The sequence below is a fragment of the Triticum dicoccoides genome, chromosome 5B (genome assembly GCF_002162155.2).
Source record: "Triticum dicoccoides isolate Atlit2015 ecotype Zavitan chromosome 5B, WEW_v2.0, whole genome shotgun sequence".
Classification (NCBI taxonomy): Eukaryota; Viridiplantae; Streptophyta; class Magnoliopsida; order Poales; family Poaceae; genus Triticum; species Triticum dicoccoides.
The window spans coordinates 223784006-223799306 of record NC_041389.1 but is presented as its reverse complement, the minus strand read 5'-3'; the positions used below and the strand labels follow the sequence as shown (position 1 = coordinate 223799306).

The 15301-nt window shown below is 50.8% G+C and overlaps 1 protein-coding gene across 1 annotated transcript in view; it reads right to left on the bottom strand.

Annotated features, from left to right (window-relative positions):
• Positions 1-684: 684 nt before the first annotated feature.
• LOC119308139 (SWI/SNF complex subunit SWI3C-like) overlaps positions 685-15301 on the bottom strand; it is a 17418-nt gene continuing 2801 nt past the window's right edge. Inside the window, exons 4-9 of the mRNA XM_037584260.1 lie at positions 13724-14078; positions 13545-13618; positions 12482-12570; positions 2481-2533; positions 2252-2394; positions 685-1518 (exon numbers count right to left, since the gene is read on the bottom strand). Of these exons, the coding sequence (XP_037440157.1) occupies positions 1003-1518; positions 2252-2394; positions 2481-2533; positions 12482-12570; positions 13545-13618; positions 13724-14078 (1230 nt within the window). The 3' untranslated portion in view covers positions 685-1002. The remainder of the gene's footprint in view (positions 1519-2251; positions 2395-2480; positions 2534-12481; positions 12571-13544; positions 13619-13723; positions 14079-15301) is intronic.

Here is a 15301-nt window from a genome sequence, read left to right as displayed (position 1 = left end):
GTGGGGTACATGGGCCTCCGGATTGGGTGGAGGAGGCGCCTGTCGTCGGCCGTCGGAGCCTTGGCCTTCTTCGGGACCTTGGTAGGTGCTGTCGGAGCCTTGACTTTCCTCGGGCCCTAGGCAGAGGCCACCGAAGGCGAGCCGGTTCCTGAGAAGGCACCGCCAAATGCGGGAGGGAGCAGGGTGCCCACGGGCGGAAGGGGAACGCCTCCCTGGACGACATGGTTGCCCTGCCGCTTCCGTTTCACCCCAGCAGTGATCGGAATTGGTGCGGCGATGTGGAAGTTGGCCGCAAGGGGGCGAGAAAGGTAGAGGCGGCACTGATGGGGTCGACAAGACATGAAAGCCGATGGGTGGTGGCAACAGATGCTCCATGTTGTCGATTGGGTGGCGCGACGACGCGAGAAGGCGCTAGGCCAGGGAGATCGACGGCGGCGAGGGGGTAGGCAAGGAGCTGAAATTTCACTCCCACCAACTTGCCCCTGATATAGAGGGAACGGCAAAAAGGCAGCAAAAACTAGACATATGTGGTGCTCGGGCCAAAATACACCAAAAATCTGGGCCATTTTCGAGGACCTGCACGGTATGTTTTTTTCGCTCCGATCCCAGAAAACGGCGGTTAATATAGACGCCGGGGTGTTTTGTAGGATCGGCTAAAGATGCTCTCACACGGTAAAAGTTTACTTGACAAGACTCTAAACTGGAGTATAAACCACAGTTGCAGGTAAAGAATACAGCCAAATTCAATTTCCGTCACTTTGTAGCATCTAGCTGGGAGCAATTACTTGCACCAGGGTGGAGCTCCCCCTTCTCTATAACACAATCTTACCTATCAAACATTCATCTTATGAGATAGCCGAGAGATTCCGGGAGAAAGGGAACGAGGATAGAAAACCTAAAAGACTAAATGCATCTACCTGTGATGATTGTGCAATTGAATTACAATGGTTGGCATCAGAGCTACAAACACGGGTAACTTAGGACGAGGCAAAGAATCTATCCTTAACCAAAACTTGAATTGTTGCTCCCCGAGGGTGGTGGTCTCAGCATGGAGTGATGGTTAGGGGTAGCCGAACTGGGCATGCCAGTGTTGAACATGACGCTGGGTGCTGCTGATGACGATGAGCCGGGGTGGATAGCTGAGAGCGGCAGGCGCGGCCCAAATGAGAGCATCTGCTGCTGCTGCTGCTGCTGTTGTTGCCGCTGTTGCTGCTGCAAGAAAGCCATCTGGGCTGGATGCCCCTGCATGTTATTTCCGTAGAAGGCTTGCATGCTGGCCGGAGGCATTGAGCCTGGCATTGCTGGTGGTCGAGGGCTGGCTTGATTCATTGGATTTGATGCCATGGTGCTGCTGCTGCCTCCGGGCATGGGACCTCCGGAGGAAGCAAATCGAGCTGACATAAACCGGACACGCTGGGCTGTAAGATTCTGCCTGGCCCTCTCAACCTGCTCGCTTTCCTTCAAAAGCAAGGTCTCCACCTCTGCAAATTGCTTCAGCTTCAACTCCAATCTCTTTAACTGTAAATCCGACATAGTTATATTAGAATAATGAAAGCAACATATATCACCCCTTTACCAAGTTTTGTTAACAGAAGCAGGCAGGTTAAGGTTTCAAACCAAATCTCATATGATGCTTGATCGTCCTGGAATTCAGTAAAAGCTAGGGTTTCTTTTTCCTTTTTGCAAAGATATCACCTACTTATGCAAACTTCTAAAAAATATTATGACAGAACAATTTGTTTCTTTTACCACATTCAGAAAATACCCTGAATCAGCCAAACTTGGCAAAAAAACTCATCTGGAGCACAAAACAATACTCCCTCCGTAAAATAATATAAGAGCAAAAAACACTCTTATATTAGTTTACGGAGGGAGTACTTCCCAATGGGATCCCGAGCCAGTGTACTTCCATTCCCGAAACATCTTTGCTTTTAGCAGTGGTTTGGTCTGAAATGTGGTATAAGTTCTGAACTACCATTGCCAAAGAGCGAGGTCGGCAAACAATGTCAAGGACTCTTGTTGAGGACTTACGTTTTATCAAAGAACAGCAAAAGATGTGGCATGTTACAGTAACTTCAGTGCCGAATTAGATTTCAAGGCTTCCATCACCACTCATAAAATAAACGTGCAAGAACTGGTACAACAGCAGCACACAGTAAATCCAACATATGCAGCAAAACAGGAAGCAAACTAGATTATCATTAACCTCATAGCAAATTGCAGCACACTAAACTTTTGTGTTCCTACGAACCTGGTGATTTATGATGGTGGCCGCTAATCTCTGAATTTCACGCTCCTCCTGATCTGCAAAAAGTTTGCACTTTGTTGCCGCTGCTGACAAGCCACACATTGCAGCGTATTTGACGTTTTCGGGAGAGACGGATGATGAGGCATCTGTTTCAGAATAACAACGCACTTTACAATAATTTGTAAAACATCAGACACAGATGACCGATTAATTTTGGGAATAAAGCAGTTACCATAGTTTGGACGAGCAGCTTGACCCATGACATCATTGCCTTCTGAACACATCCTTAATACAGTACAAATTAAATGGTAAGCGATAATCAAAAAAAGTAACACAAAATATTTTAAAAAAACATCGACTGTAAGTCAACGACTAGTCCGCGATTAGTCAACTAGACAGTTTTGCCAGCCCAACTCAGTGCAGACTCTTCAGTAGCAGAGCAAGTCAAGCGGCTCATCTGCTAGTCACTAGCTAGCTCAGCTCTGACTAATAATCGACTGGGAACCTCAAGTCGCTTTACTTGATGGACAATAGCCCCACTGACAGGAGCGTTTGGAGGTTAAGTCAGTATCAAGCGTCCAGATAGTGCAGGATACCAAAAGTAGCGTGTCAAATCAAGCAAGGATGGGGGCATGAGCAGCGGAAAACCTAGCCCTGGAAATTCCTGCCAGCTAACTCAAACTTGTGCCGCTGAAATATGCTTACCTGTGTAATGACCACTCAAAGTAGTCCTAAACATGCACTATATGACTTGAAAACCCACAGCCTACCTAATTAAATCTCCGAATAGACTCAACTTGTCGAGTTGAAAACAATGAAACAATCAAAAAAATTGAGACTTGCATTTTCTGTTCATTAATCGCATCACTGAAGAACCCCTAATGCAGCATCTGTTATAAGAATATTATCCCTTAATTAGAGTCCTAGTTGATTAAGCATAGCCGGTCCCAAGCCCGGGTAAAGGAGGAGGGTTGTGATAGGCTTGGCGAGCCAACATAAAAACTAGCCAGTCCCATAGGTGTGAAACCCATTTGAGCGAGAGTAGTACTAGGATGGTGTCACACCTGCATCGCCAGGAGGTGATGCGGTGGACGCGTGAGGGTGGACCCCACCGGCCAGTGGGCAAGTATGACAAGTGGAGGACGGCTATATAGCCAGCTGTAAGCCAGTAGGCAGGGTGCGTTGTGTGTGTTGTATCTCTGAACTTCTCCCCCAAGCTGTACCTCTCCCCTTGGAAGAAATCCTTCTCTCCCAAGTCGCGTTCTCATCCCGATCCCCTTCCTCGATCCAGTGTTGCGTTGATGAGTTCGTGACAGTTGGTAATCAGAGCTCAGGTTTCGGCCCCAAAAATTTTTCCCCGTCGCCTCATCCCTCTCGATCGAGCTGTAACATCCACCGCTGCGAGTGCGGCCTTGCTTCGGCGAGATCTGCTCGAAATCCCCAGCGGGGTTGGCTTGATTTGGAGCGTGTGCGACGGCGCCGCCCAACAAACCTTCGGCTCAAACTCGCCACATCATCACCGCCATGGCTGAATCCACAGGAGAGTTGAAGACGATGCTGCAGGCGCTGCTGAAGCGCTTCGACGAGACCACGCTTGCGGGCGACAAGCAGCGCGAGGCCCAGATTGCGTTCAACACGCAGGTCTCCGCGGATCTGGCGCATATCCGCAAGCAGTTGGATCTCACCCAGGCCGACGTCGACGAGGTGCGGCAGTAGCGAGAGCTACCTCCCTCACCTGCTGCCACTGCGCCTCACCGACCGATGGACGCCGACCACCACGACGGCGACACGTAGGCCTCCGCGGTAACGTCGATGGAGCACGCGCGCGGGCCTCGTCCTCAGGGCCCTGCCGTGCGCCTCGCCAACAACGGCCCGCCTCTGCTGCCGTTGCGGCATCCTTCCCAGTTCACGGGCGCAGGGCAGCAGGCGGCGTTCATGGCGGGCCGCGACGCGCACCACGGACCGCGCGAGGAGTACATGGTCAAGCCGCCCAAGCACGACTTCCCTCACTTCGACGGCGACTCGCCCAGCCTCTGGATCGACGCTGCATCACCTACTTCGATCTGTACCGAGTGCCGCCGCACAGCTGGGTGACCACGGCCTCACTCTACATCGATGGCCACACGGCGCACTGGTACTAGGCGTACAGGCAGACACACCGTGCGTCGAACTGGGACGAGTTCACCGCGGCCATCATCAGCGAATTCGCGCCAGATGAGTTCGAGATGGAGATGCACAAGTTGCTCCAGCTTCGCCAGACCGGCACCGTCGCCGAGTACAAAACGGCGTTAGAGACACACATGTACCACCTGCTCGCCCTCGACAAGTCGCTCAACCCCAAGCTGTTCGTCACGCAGTTTCTGCTGGGTTTGCGCGACGATCTGCGGGCGGCAGTCCGTCTCCAGGAGCCGTCCAGCCTCACACGCACGGCGGTGTTGGCCCGGATCGTCGAAGAGGAAGCGGGCACACAACGTGCTCGACCGCGCATTATTCCTGCGAGCCGTCCACCACCACCACCACCACTACAGCTTCCTCCGCGGGCCATGGGAGCGCCGCGGCCTGGCGGCGCGGGCGTGCCCAACGACGACCTGGCACGCGAGCGTCAACTGCACAAGCACCGGCGCGCCAACGGCCTCTGCGTCAAGTGTGGAGATCGTTACTCCCGCGACCATCGATGCAAGCCCGCAACACAGTTGCTCACAATTCACGTCGGCGACTATGGAGAAGTTCTCAGCGACGATGCGGTGCATGCCCTGGACCTGCTCGACGCCCCAGCAGAGCAAGATCCTGCGCCTGAATGTTGCGTGCTCTCCACACACGCGGTTGCTGGCACGGAGTCGCCGCACACCATCCGTCTGCGCGCCCTCGTCGGCAATCAGGTGATGCTGCTGTTGGTGGACTCAGGGAGCACGCACAGTTTCGTCTCCAAGGCGTTCGCCGAGCGTGTGCACGCAGCTTCTGTGCCCGTGCCTGCGGTGGAGGTCAGGGTGGCCAACGGCGAGCGCATGACGTGCAACAGCATGGTGCAGGGACTGAACTGGTGGATTCAAGGGCACACGTTCGCCACCGACATGAAGCAACTGGATTTGGGCGCATACGACTGCGTGCTCGGCATGGACTGGCTGGAGCAGTTCAGCCCGATGACTTGTCACTGGCTTGAGAAGACACTGACGTTCGAGCACCACGGCGCCATGATCACCCTGCAAGGTGTTCGTCCAAGGCAGAACGACAAGATGGAGGAAATCGAGCCCGATCAGATGCGCAAATGGCAAGATGACAATGATATTTGGTACATGGCAGTCCTTGACCTGCCCCGTGCACCGGAGCCGCAAGATACCAAGATGCCACCCAGTGTCCAGAGCGTCCTGACGGACTTCCAAGATGTGTTCGCCGACCCCAAGGGCTTGCCTCCCCATCGCCGCTATGATCACGCCATCACTTTGGTCGACGACGCGCGCCCCACAAACTCGCGCCCTTACCACTACTCGCCACTACAGAAAGACGAAATCGAGCGTCAGGTGCAGGAGATGCTCCAGTCCGGCGTGATTGAGCACAGCATGAGTCCCTTCACCGCGCCCGTGCTGCTCGTCAAGAAAAAGGACGGCACATGGCGTTTTTGTGTCGACTACCGCCAGCTCAACGACGCCACAATCAAGAACAAGTTCCCTCTGCCCATTGTCGATGAACTGCTCGACGAATTAGCTGGCACGGCGTTCTTTTCCAAATTGGACCTCCGCGCTGGCTATCACCAGATAAGCATGCGCGAGGGCGATGAGAAGACGGCGTTCAAGACCCACCATGGCCATTTCCACTTTAAAGTCATGCCGTTCGGACTAACGAACGCTCCGGCGACATTCCAATGCCTCATGAACGCAATTTTCGCCAAGTACGTCCGTAAGTTTGTCATAATCTTCCTTGATGACATTTTGATCTTCAGCGAAACCTTGGAGGAGCACCTGGAACACCTTCGCCTCGTCCTCGCCCTGCTCCGAGAGCACCAGCTGTACGCCAAGGAGTCCAAGTGTTCGTTCGCCCAGGACAGTATTTCCTACCTCGGCCACATCATATCCAAGGAGGGCGTCGCCACGGACCCCGAGAAGACGCAGGCTATGGTGGCGTGGCCTACTCCAACCAACGCGACTGAACTTCGCGGCTTCCTCGGCCTCACCGGCTACTATCGCAAGTTCATCGCGCACTACGGCATCATCGCCAACCCGCTCACAAGCTTGCTGACCAAGAAGGGCTTTGAGTGGACGGAGAAGGCGCAGGTGGCGTTCGATCTCCTCAAGCGCGCAATGGTGACCGCGCCTGTGCTCGCGCTCCCAGATTTCGCGCGCCCGTTCGCGATCGAGACAGACGCCTGCGACACCGGCGTCGGTGCGGTGCTGGCACAGGAGGGGCACCCGGTGGCGTTCCTCAGCAAGGCCCTTGGGGTGCGCAATCAACGGCTATCGGTGTATGAGAAGGAGTTCATCGCCGTCATGATGGTCGTCGAGAAGTGGCGCGCGTACTTGCAACGGGGCCCGTTCACCATCATCACTGATCACAAAAGTCTCTGCAACCTGCAAGATCAGCAGCTTGCCACGGACCTGCAACACAAGGCCATGGCCAAGCTGGTGGGACTCCAATTCAAGTTTCGCTACCGCCGTGGCAGCAAAAACGGAGCCGCGGATGCTCTTTCCCGCGTGGGCGCGTCGCTGAACCTGGACGCGCTCTCTCTGTGCCAGCCCGCATGGGTTCAGGAGGTGGCAAACTCCTATGCCACGGACGCCGACGTGCAGGATCGCCTGGCTCGGCTCGCGATCCACAGCCCCGACGACGAGGGATACGAGCTCTACAAGGGGCTCATCCGCAACCAGGAGCGCTTGTGGATCGGCAACACGGCCTTGCGCACCAAGATCATCAGCGCGTTGCACGACAGCGCGGTCGGTGGCCACTCCGGCGCCACAGCCACCTACCAGCGCATCAAGAAGCTCTTTGTGTGGGATGGATTGAAGGCCGATGTCACCGACTACGTGCGGCAGTGCCCAGTGTGTCAGCACGCCAAGCACGAGCAATCCAAGCCGGCGGGCATGCTCACGCCCTTGCCCGTGCCAACCACTCCCTGGCGCGACCTCACCATGGACTTTGTGGAAGGGTTGCCATCGTCGGAGGGCTTCGATTCCATCATGGTGGTCGTGGATCGGCTCACCAAGTCCGCGCACTTCATTCCGCTTCGTCACCCCTTCAAAGCTCCACAAGTGACCAAGGTTTTTTGGGATCATGTCGTCAAGCTGCACGGCATTCCGAGCTCCATCGTCTCTGACCGTGATCGTGTCTTCACCAATGCTCTCCGGCGCGAGCTCTTCGCCAGCGCGGGCACCAAGCTGCTCTTCTCCACGGCATACCACCCCCAGACGGACGGCCAGGGCGAGCGCGTCAACCAGTGCATGGAAATGTACCTGCGTTGCACGGTGCACGACGCGCCCCGGCAATGGCGTCGCTGATTGCCGACCGCGGAATTCTGGTACAACTCGTCATTTCATTCCTCCATCAAATGTTCCCCCTTCAAGGCTCTGTACGGTGTTAGCCCAACATCGGCGCCATGGCACTCTGGGCCGACAAGACGGTGCCCATGATCGACGGTGAGCCCTGGACTGGGGCGTGCACACGACGCGGCTTCGCGAGCACATTCTTCGCGCCCAGCACAGGTTCAAGAAACAGGCTGATCAGCACCGCACGGAGCGTTCCTTCGAGGTGGGCGATCCTGTTCTCCTCAAGCTCCAGCCCTATGCACAATCGTCAGTGGCGAACCATCCCTGTGCTAAGCTGGCGTACAAGTACTTCGGGCCCTTCGTGGTGCTCGACAGAATCGGCAAGATGGCGTACAAGTTGGAGTTGCCAGCGGACAGCAGGATCCACCCAGTCTTTCACGTGTCCCAGCTCAAGCCGTTCACTCCCAACTACACTCCGGTCTTCGCCGAGCTGCCACGACCCCCGGACCTCGCCGGCCACGACGATGAACCAGTGGAGATCCTGGAGCGGCGCATGGTTAAGCGTGGCAACAGCGCTCTGGTGCAAGTCAAAGTGCGCTGGCGCCACGACGGGACGGCAACGACATGGGAGGACTACGACAGTCTGCGCCGCCGCTTTCCGCACGCACCAGCGTGGGCCGCTCAAGTCACCGACGAGGCAGATCAGCACGCTAAAACTGAAGACGGCACTCGTTCTGAAGGAGGGGAATGTCACACCTGCATCGCCAGGAGGTGATGCGGTGGGTGAGGGTGGACCCCACCGGCCAGTGGGCAAGTATGACAAGTGGAGGACGGCTATATAGCCAGTTGTAAGCCAGTAGGCAGGGTGCGTTGTGCGTGTTGTATCTCTGAACTTCTCCCCCAAGTTGTACCTCTCCCCTTGGAAGAAATCCTTCTCTCCCAAGTCTCGTTCTCATCCCAATCCCCTTCCTCGATCCAGTGTTGAGTTGATGAGTTCGTGACAGATAGGTGACCTCCTGGGAAGTCCTAGTGAAAGGGTTTCATATCTAAGGGTTGTGATAGGCTTGGCGACCCAACATAAAAACTAGCCAGTCTTTTGAGTATGAAACCCATTTGGGCGAGAGTACTACTAGGATGGGTGACCTCCTGGGAAGTCCTCGTGAAAGGGTTTCATATCTAGCCTACCCCAACTTGTTTGGGATAAAAGGCTTCGTAAGTAAGTAAGTAAGTTGACTAAGCATCTTTGTTAGGAAAGAGTCCACTCAGTTTAGAGATGGTATTAGAGTTTGAATAGATTTACCGGCTTGTTGGTCAAGTCTTGTCTACTATATAAAGGGGCCGACCCCTCTCAATAAAGCAGAGAAGAATATTGTTGTTTACTTTTATCTATTTTTCAGTAATTAGGGTTAGGTCAGTTGTAGATTCTTCCAATTTGGTATCGGAGCCATCTACGAGTCTTTTTCATTAAATGACCCTTTCTGAAACTTACTTTCCTCACTGACCCCCTCAAAAACTTATTTCGGGAGCTAACCCCTCGCATAGACGCCTATTAATTTGGCGTTTCTAGTACACGTAGTAACGCCAGATAATTTGGCACAATCTAATCCCAGCTATCAGTCCGTCCTACATGGAAAAAAATCAAAAGATGCCAAATCAGTTGAGGTCTCGATTCCTTAGCGATTCCCCAGCCCGTTATCCCACACGCTGCCTCCACAACTTGCATCGGCGAGCTCGTCGGCCTCGTCCACCTACCGACCTCAGCTACAACTCCTTCTCAGGCCCACATCCCAAGCACACTCGGCCAGCTCGCGTAGCTGCAGAAGTCTACCTCAGCTACAACAACCTCACCGACGGCATCCCGGGCACCTTCCCCGACCTTAGATCTCTCACCTTCCGGTGTTACTAGCTGCGCACCCTCACTGCACCTCTCTGAGCTATTGTGCTGCTGCTGGTTCAAGCGCGGGGCAAGACGCCGCCCTTCACGTGCCTGGCCAGGGGATGGCTCCCATGTCGCGCGCGTATACTACTTCTCCCTAGACGAGAAGCTGATCATCTACGACTAGCTCAGCAATGGCTTAGGCCTTACGCGTCTCGTCGCCAACGCGCACAAGGGGAATCATTCGATGGCTAAGAGAAAGGCGCCAACTGATTTGGCATCTTTGACCTTTTTTCCACGTAGGACAGACAGACGGCTGGGATAAGATTGTGCCGAATTATCTGGCATTACTTCATGTACTCCCTCCATACCAGTGCATTAGGCACGTTACGGAAACCAGATAATCCCAAAACGCTTAGCGCGATGCATTAACTTAACACCTCGTTCCTGTTTCTTGCCACGTAAAAAGGAATCAGCCAATAGAGGACGCGGGGCGCGTATGCCTTCAATGACTTGAGATTACCTAGCACGACATGCAGTGGCCAGTTCTCTGCATGCAATGGTATTAATTAGCAAATAAACATCAAGTTCTCTCGTTTTTTCCTCCGCCTTGGTCGCGGTGCACAACCTAAGATGCCTAATGCACCGGTATGGAGGAAGTACTAGAAACACCAAATTAATAGGCGTCTATGCGAGGGGTAAACTCCCAAAAATAAGTTTTTGAGGGGGTCAATGAGGAAATTAAGTTTCAGACGGGGTCATTTAGTGAAAAAGACATTGAGATCGAGGCTGTGTGGCACAAAGCAATTGGAGGGCTTCACACGCCAACGAGCAAGGCTGACAGCCCTGCCCCCACCGCTCGACTCCACGGCTGCAGCAGCCGCCCATGACGCCACCTCTGCCTCCCAAGCCCTGCTCCCCAGCGACGACACGCCCCTGGTGCTTCCCCTCGCCAACAGCACCTCTGGTGTCCCATTATCCAGCGCGGAAATCGTCTCCGCTGCCGCCGGCAGACCTCCACCCGCCGAGCAGATTGCCCCACCCCACCACCCCCTCACTTTCCTGCCTTCCACCGTTTAGCGTCTACTTCCCCTTGCAACATAACCCTGTGCCCCGACCACTGCCAACCACCATCAGCCGCCAACGCCCTTTTACCACCTCCAGCCATCTCCTTACTCAGCACAGCCACCCCCTAACATCAATCTGGACCACTTGGCACCCTCACCCTATAGCCCAAATCCCACCCCAATTTTGCCGCCCACCTACCAGCAGCAGCCCCACCATCAGCAGCCGCATCTACGCCTTCACGCCTCCACCTGCCAATCGATTTCATATGCCGTTATGTACACACACCCCGTCCACAACCCATTTATGAATCCACCCCACCCATTACCTCCCTCCGCCCCTACCTAACAATCACCTCGGATCAGTTTCTGGTTCAGGCGTGCGTCGCTTCCACAAGCTCGACTTCCCGATGTACGATGGTTCAGTTGATCCTCTTGGTTGGCTCAATAGGTGCGAGCGGTTTTTTCGTGGACAGCGTACAGACCACAAGGTCCGGACTGCAGCCTACCGCCTCACCAATGACGCTCAGTTCTGGTACTTACAACTTGAGCGTGATTTCAGCATGCCGACATGGGAGCAGTTCAAGGAAGCTTGCCACATTCAGTTTGGGCCGTCACTCCGCGCCAATCCCTTGGGTGAGTTGGCACGTCTGCCGCTCAATTCCTCGGTTGCCGACTACACCAGCAGGTTTCTAGCGCTCATGTGCCACAACAATGAGCCATTAACACCATCCCAACAACGGTTCTGTACACAACAGGGCTGCCCGATGGTCTTCGCACTGACGTCGAGCTTCAGCAGCCATCTGACTTCCACACCGCCATCTCCTTCGCCAAGGCCTATGAGCAGCGGCATTTCCCTCCAACATCACCACACCAGCCTTCTCGTCCTGCAGAGCTCTTGTGCCCCTCCGATCTTCCTTCGGTCAACGCAGCTACAATACCTTCCCCGCCTGCGCCACTAGCACCTGTTATGCCATCAACCACTCCAAAGCTAACCCCGCCACGGCAGGTTAGGCGCCTCACTCCAGCTGAGTTAGCAGAACGTCGTCATCAGGGCCTTTGCTTCAACTGCGACAATATTTATGTTTGGGGTCACTGGTGAGCACGGCTCTTCTTCATCGAGGCTAATGACTACGATCAAGATAGCTCCACATCTGGTAGTACCCAAGGTCCCCTGGGAGGCAATTGACAACCTACAGCTTGTGGACAAGCTATTTTTCAAGGAAAGGAGAGATGTTATGTGGACCAGCCCATCAAACATGGAGTCTTATCCCTTAATTAGAGTCCTAGTTGATTAAGCATCATTGTTAGGAAGAGTCCAGTCAGTTTAGAGATAGTGTTAGAGTTTGAATAGATTTACCGGCTTGTTGGTCAAGTCTTGTCTACTATATAAAGGGGCTGACCCCTCTCAATAAAGCAGAGAAGAATATTGTCATTTACTTTTATCTACTTTTCAGTATTTAGGGTTAGGTCAGTAGTAGATTCTTCCAGCACCTTTAATCTAAAATTGACTTTAATACATAACCATAATGTAATCATTAAAGTTACATTAGCCCGCTAGATCAAACTCATTTCAAATATCACTAGATCTTAAATACTTCAAGAGACGTTTGATTAGAAAGTTTTTAGTCGACAGCATGGAAGTCTGTAAAACTGTTTGACATTCTTTGTGGACAAACACATTTGTAAGACACCCTTCAGGAACTATAAATAGTAGTATATCAATACTTCCATTAGTCTTGTTATTAAAAGTATAAGCATTCAGAAAACAGCAGCAAAGCACGAGTGGTGATACTGATATGCCATATAGGTTGCTCACCTGGAATCATCTCTTGTCAAAACAGATAATGCTGCATTTGCACAGGATGCTGCTATTCTTGGTCCTACTGCAGAGGCCAAAAATGCAACCTGCAAAACATTCCTGAACGGTTAGACCAGCTATATAATAGATCAAGAACAGCCTGAACAGATGCATAGCAATAACAGGAAACTGTATATGTCCTAGCAAGAAGCTCTGTGATTCTGAATTGTGAGGGGGGTTCTGAGCAAAATTGTTGACTTATCTGCTCCTCACTCCTTAGGTCCATCTAAATATGATGCTCTTGAATTTCATCCAATGACTCTCGTTCAGCGTTATCATGTTAGCGCTATAATATGCTATCCATCTAAATATGATGCTCTTGAATTTCATCCAATGACTCTCGTTCAGGGTTATCATGTTAGCGCTATAATATGCTATGCATATTCCCCTTCAAGTTTCATTCAATAACAGTCTTATATTTGTTTACAGAGGGACTATCATGTTAGCCCTATAATAGGAACCGAATAATCCCCTATCAACGGGATTGCATATATAATGTACCACCAGTGCCCTCAATCAGGTGTGTTTTAGCATTCAATCAATGGCAAATTGGCAATAAGCTATTTATTCAGACAAATACTTAAAATGTGATTTACACCTTTACGGGATTCTATCCAGATTCTATGTTGTTCAACAGCTTTTGATGTTTGATCGGAAAAATAAACTGCAATAAGCTATCTACTCATGCAGTCAGTAAAGCTCAACAGTGCTACAGCATAGACATCTCGATTAGCAGTGCCAGGCTGCCAGCACATGGTCGCAACTAATAATAGTCACAACTCAATTTCCAAAATTTCTAAAATATTTTGTTAAACCCAGTGTGAGCTCTGATTTACAAATATTCCGGTTAAACAACTTTAGAATTTTCAGTCTATATGCATGTACATCACTAAAAATCAACTGTGTAAAAAAATGGAAATAACTATAAATGTTACTGATCAAAAGTATAATACTTTTCGACGCCTAAAAGAGAATTGAGGAATTCGATAAATTTACATACAACCCATAGTGAATCACTTACCAGTGACATGACTGGATTAGCAGAATTAACAAATGGTAGCTGTTGTCCAGGTTGGCTACTTTGAGGAACGCTACCTAAGATAAATAATCGTCACAGTTACAAAATGGAGACAGATAAATTTCACTGCCATCACAACTGAAATGTAACCGAAGTTTATCGACAGAGCATAGTGAGTAAACCTGAAATGCCGCCATTGGAATTTGAATACGAAAAGCCATTGCTTTGTACTCTAGATGAAACGGATGCTTCTGGTACTTCAATGCTTTCTAACAGACCATCTTCCACTGGAATACGAATAAAATGGTGAATACACTGCGCCTTAGACTTTGTTCCGACATGTTCAGCAATAGCATTCCAATTATCATTGTACTTCTCTAAGCCCTCCAGCAACAGTAAAGTTTCCTCGTGAGTCCAGCTGTCCCCATCATTGTCTGATCCATCTTTCGTTCCATCCACTCTCTGAAAATCTAAGCTTGAGTGCCCAGGAACAAATCTTGCATCATGGAAGCAATCCGAGCAAAGAGCGATGTCTGCCTACTCAATCAGTAAAAATGAGTCAGCTTGCTTCATCTTCACAGGCTACTCTCAAAAGGAGCGGTTTACATAAGTAGAGTAAAATTGCTATGATACCAGAAAAATAAGATATCCATGATCATCTACCTGGAGAAAAAATCATACTGCAATAAGATAGCTATTATCCTTAAAACAGTGTGTACTGGAACTAAGCATATCTACTACTCCCTTTGACCCAAACAACTCTTGCGCCCCTCCCCCTACAATGAAGATCAACCGCACCAACCCCATCACTAACAGCCACTGCGCCATTCTGGTTGCCACTGACTTTCCCTCCATTACCACCAGATTGGGCAAGGATAAAGAGCTTAACCTTAAGGACATTATGCATAACTTAGATAACTACAGTTTACAGGGCATCTACGTGTAGATTAACACAGAGATACTATTTAAGAACATTCATTCAACAGAACTGGCATGTGTCATCATAGGAGTGAGATCTGATTCAGACGCTGCACTTAAGCCCATCCCCGGCCACAGACTCACAGAGCCAACTCTAGTGTTGAGCAACTGTTCACACTCTGACTTGTGTGCCACTAGCAACAATAACACCAGCCATGGGCAAGTTGCAGTTTTTTGACTGATTCAAGGCACATTTTTCATTCGGTATTGTATTTCATTATTTTTGTGCGGTGTTGTATTTTTTCCAAATTGTTTTTTTTTTCCACTGCGGTTGCACTTCACAAACTGTTTGTATTTTATGCAAGTTAGAAACATCGGTATGATGTTATCCCGAGAAAAGATTATACCTTTAGATCGAAGCAAATAGCATAATGATTCATTGTGACAATTTCAACTCAAAGCTGATGTTCCAGACGAGCTGGAGGATAAGATCCAGACATTTGAGAAGTCAACTATTTACAGATAATTTGTCTGTTGGAAGATCTAAACAAATGCACATAAATGCGCCAAATAAGGACTCTTTCTATTTATCCAAAGATGCTCTTCTATCACATTTTGTTATTGTACCATAGCATTTTCCAATGAATTACAACATATTATAGAATAAATATTAATAATGAGCAGCATACTGGAATAAGGACGAAGAAATAGTCCATGTATGTACAGGAACTGAAATGTTAGCTGATCAATTCTTATCCTAGGGCGATTCATAAATTGCACATCAGCCAGTCATTTAAAAGGAAATCTACACCATTTAAGCCTTCCATTTCCTAGGAAGGAAA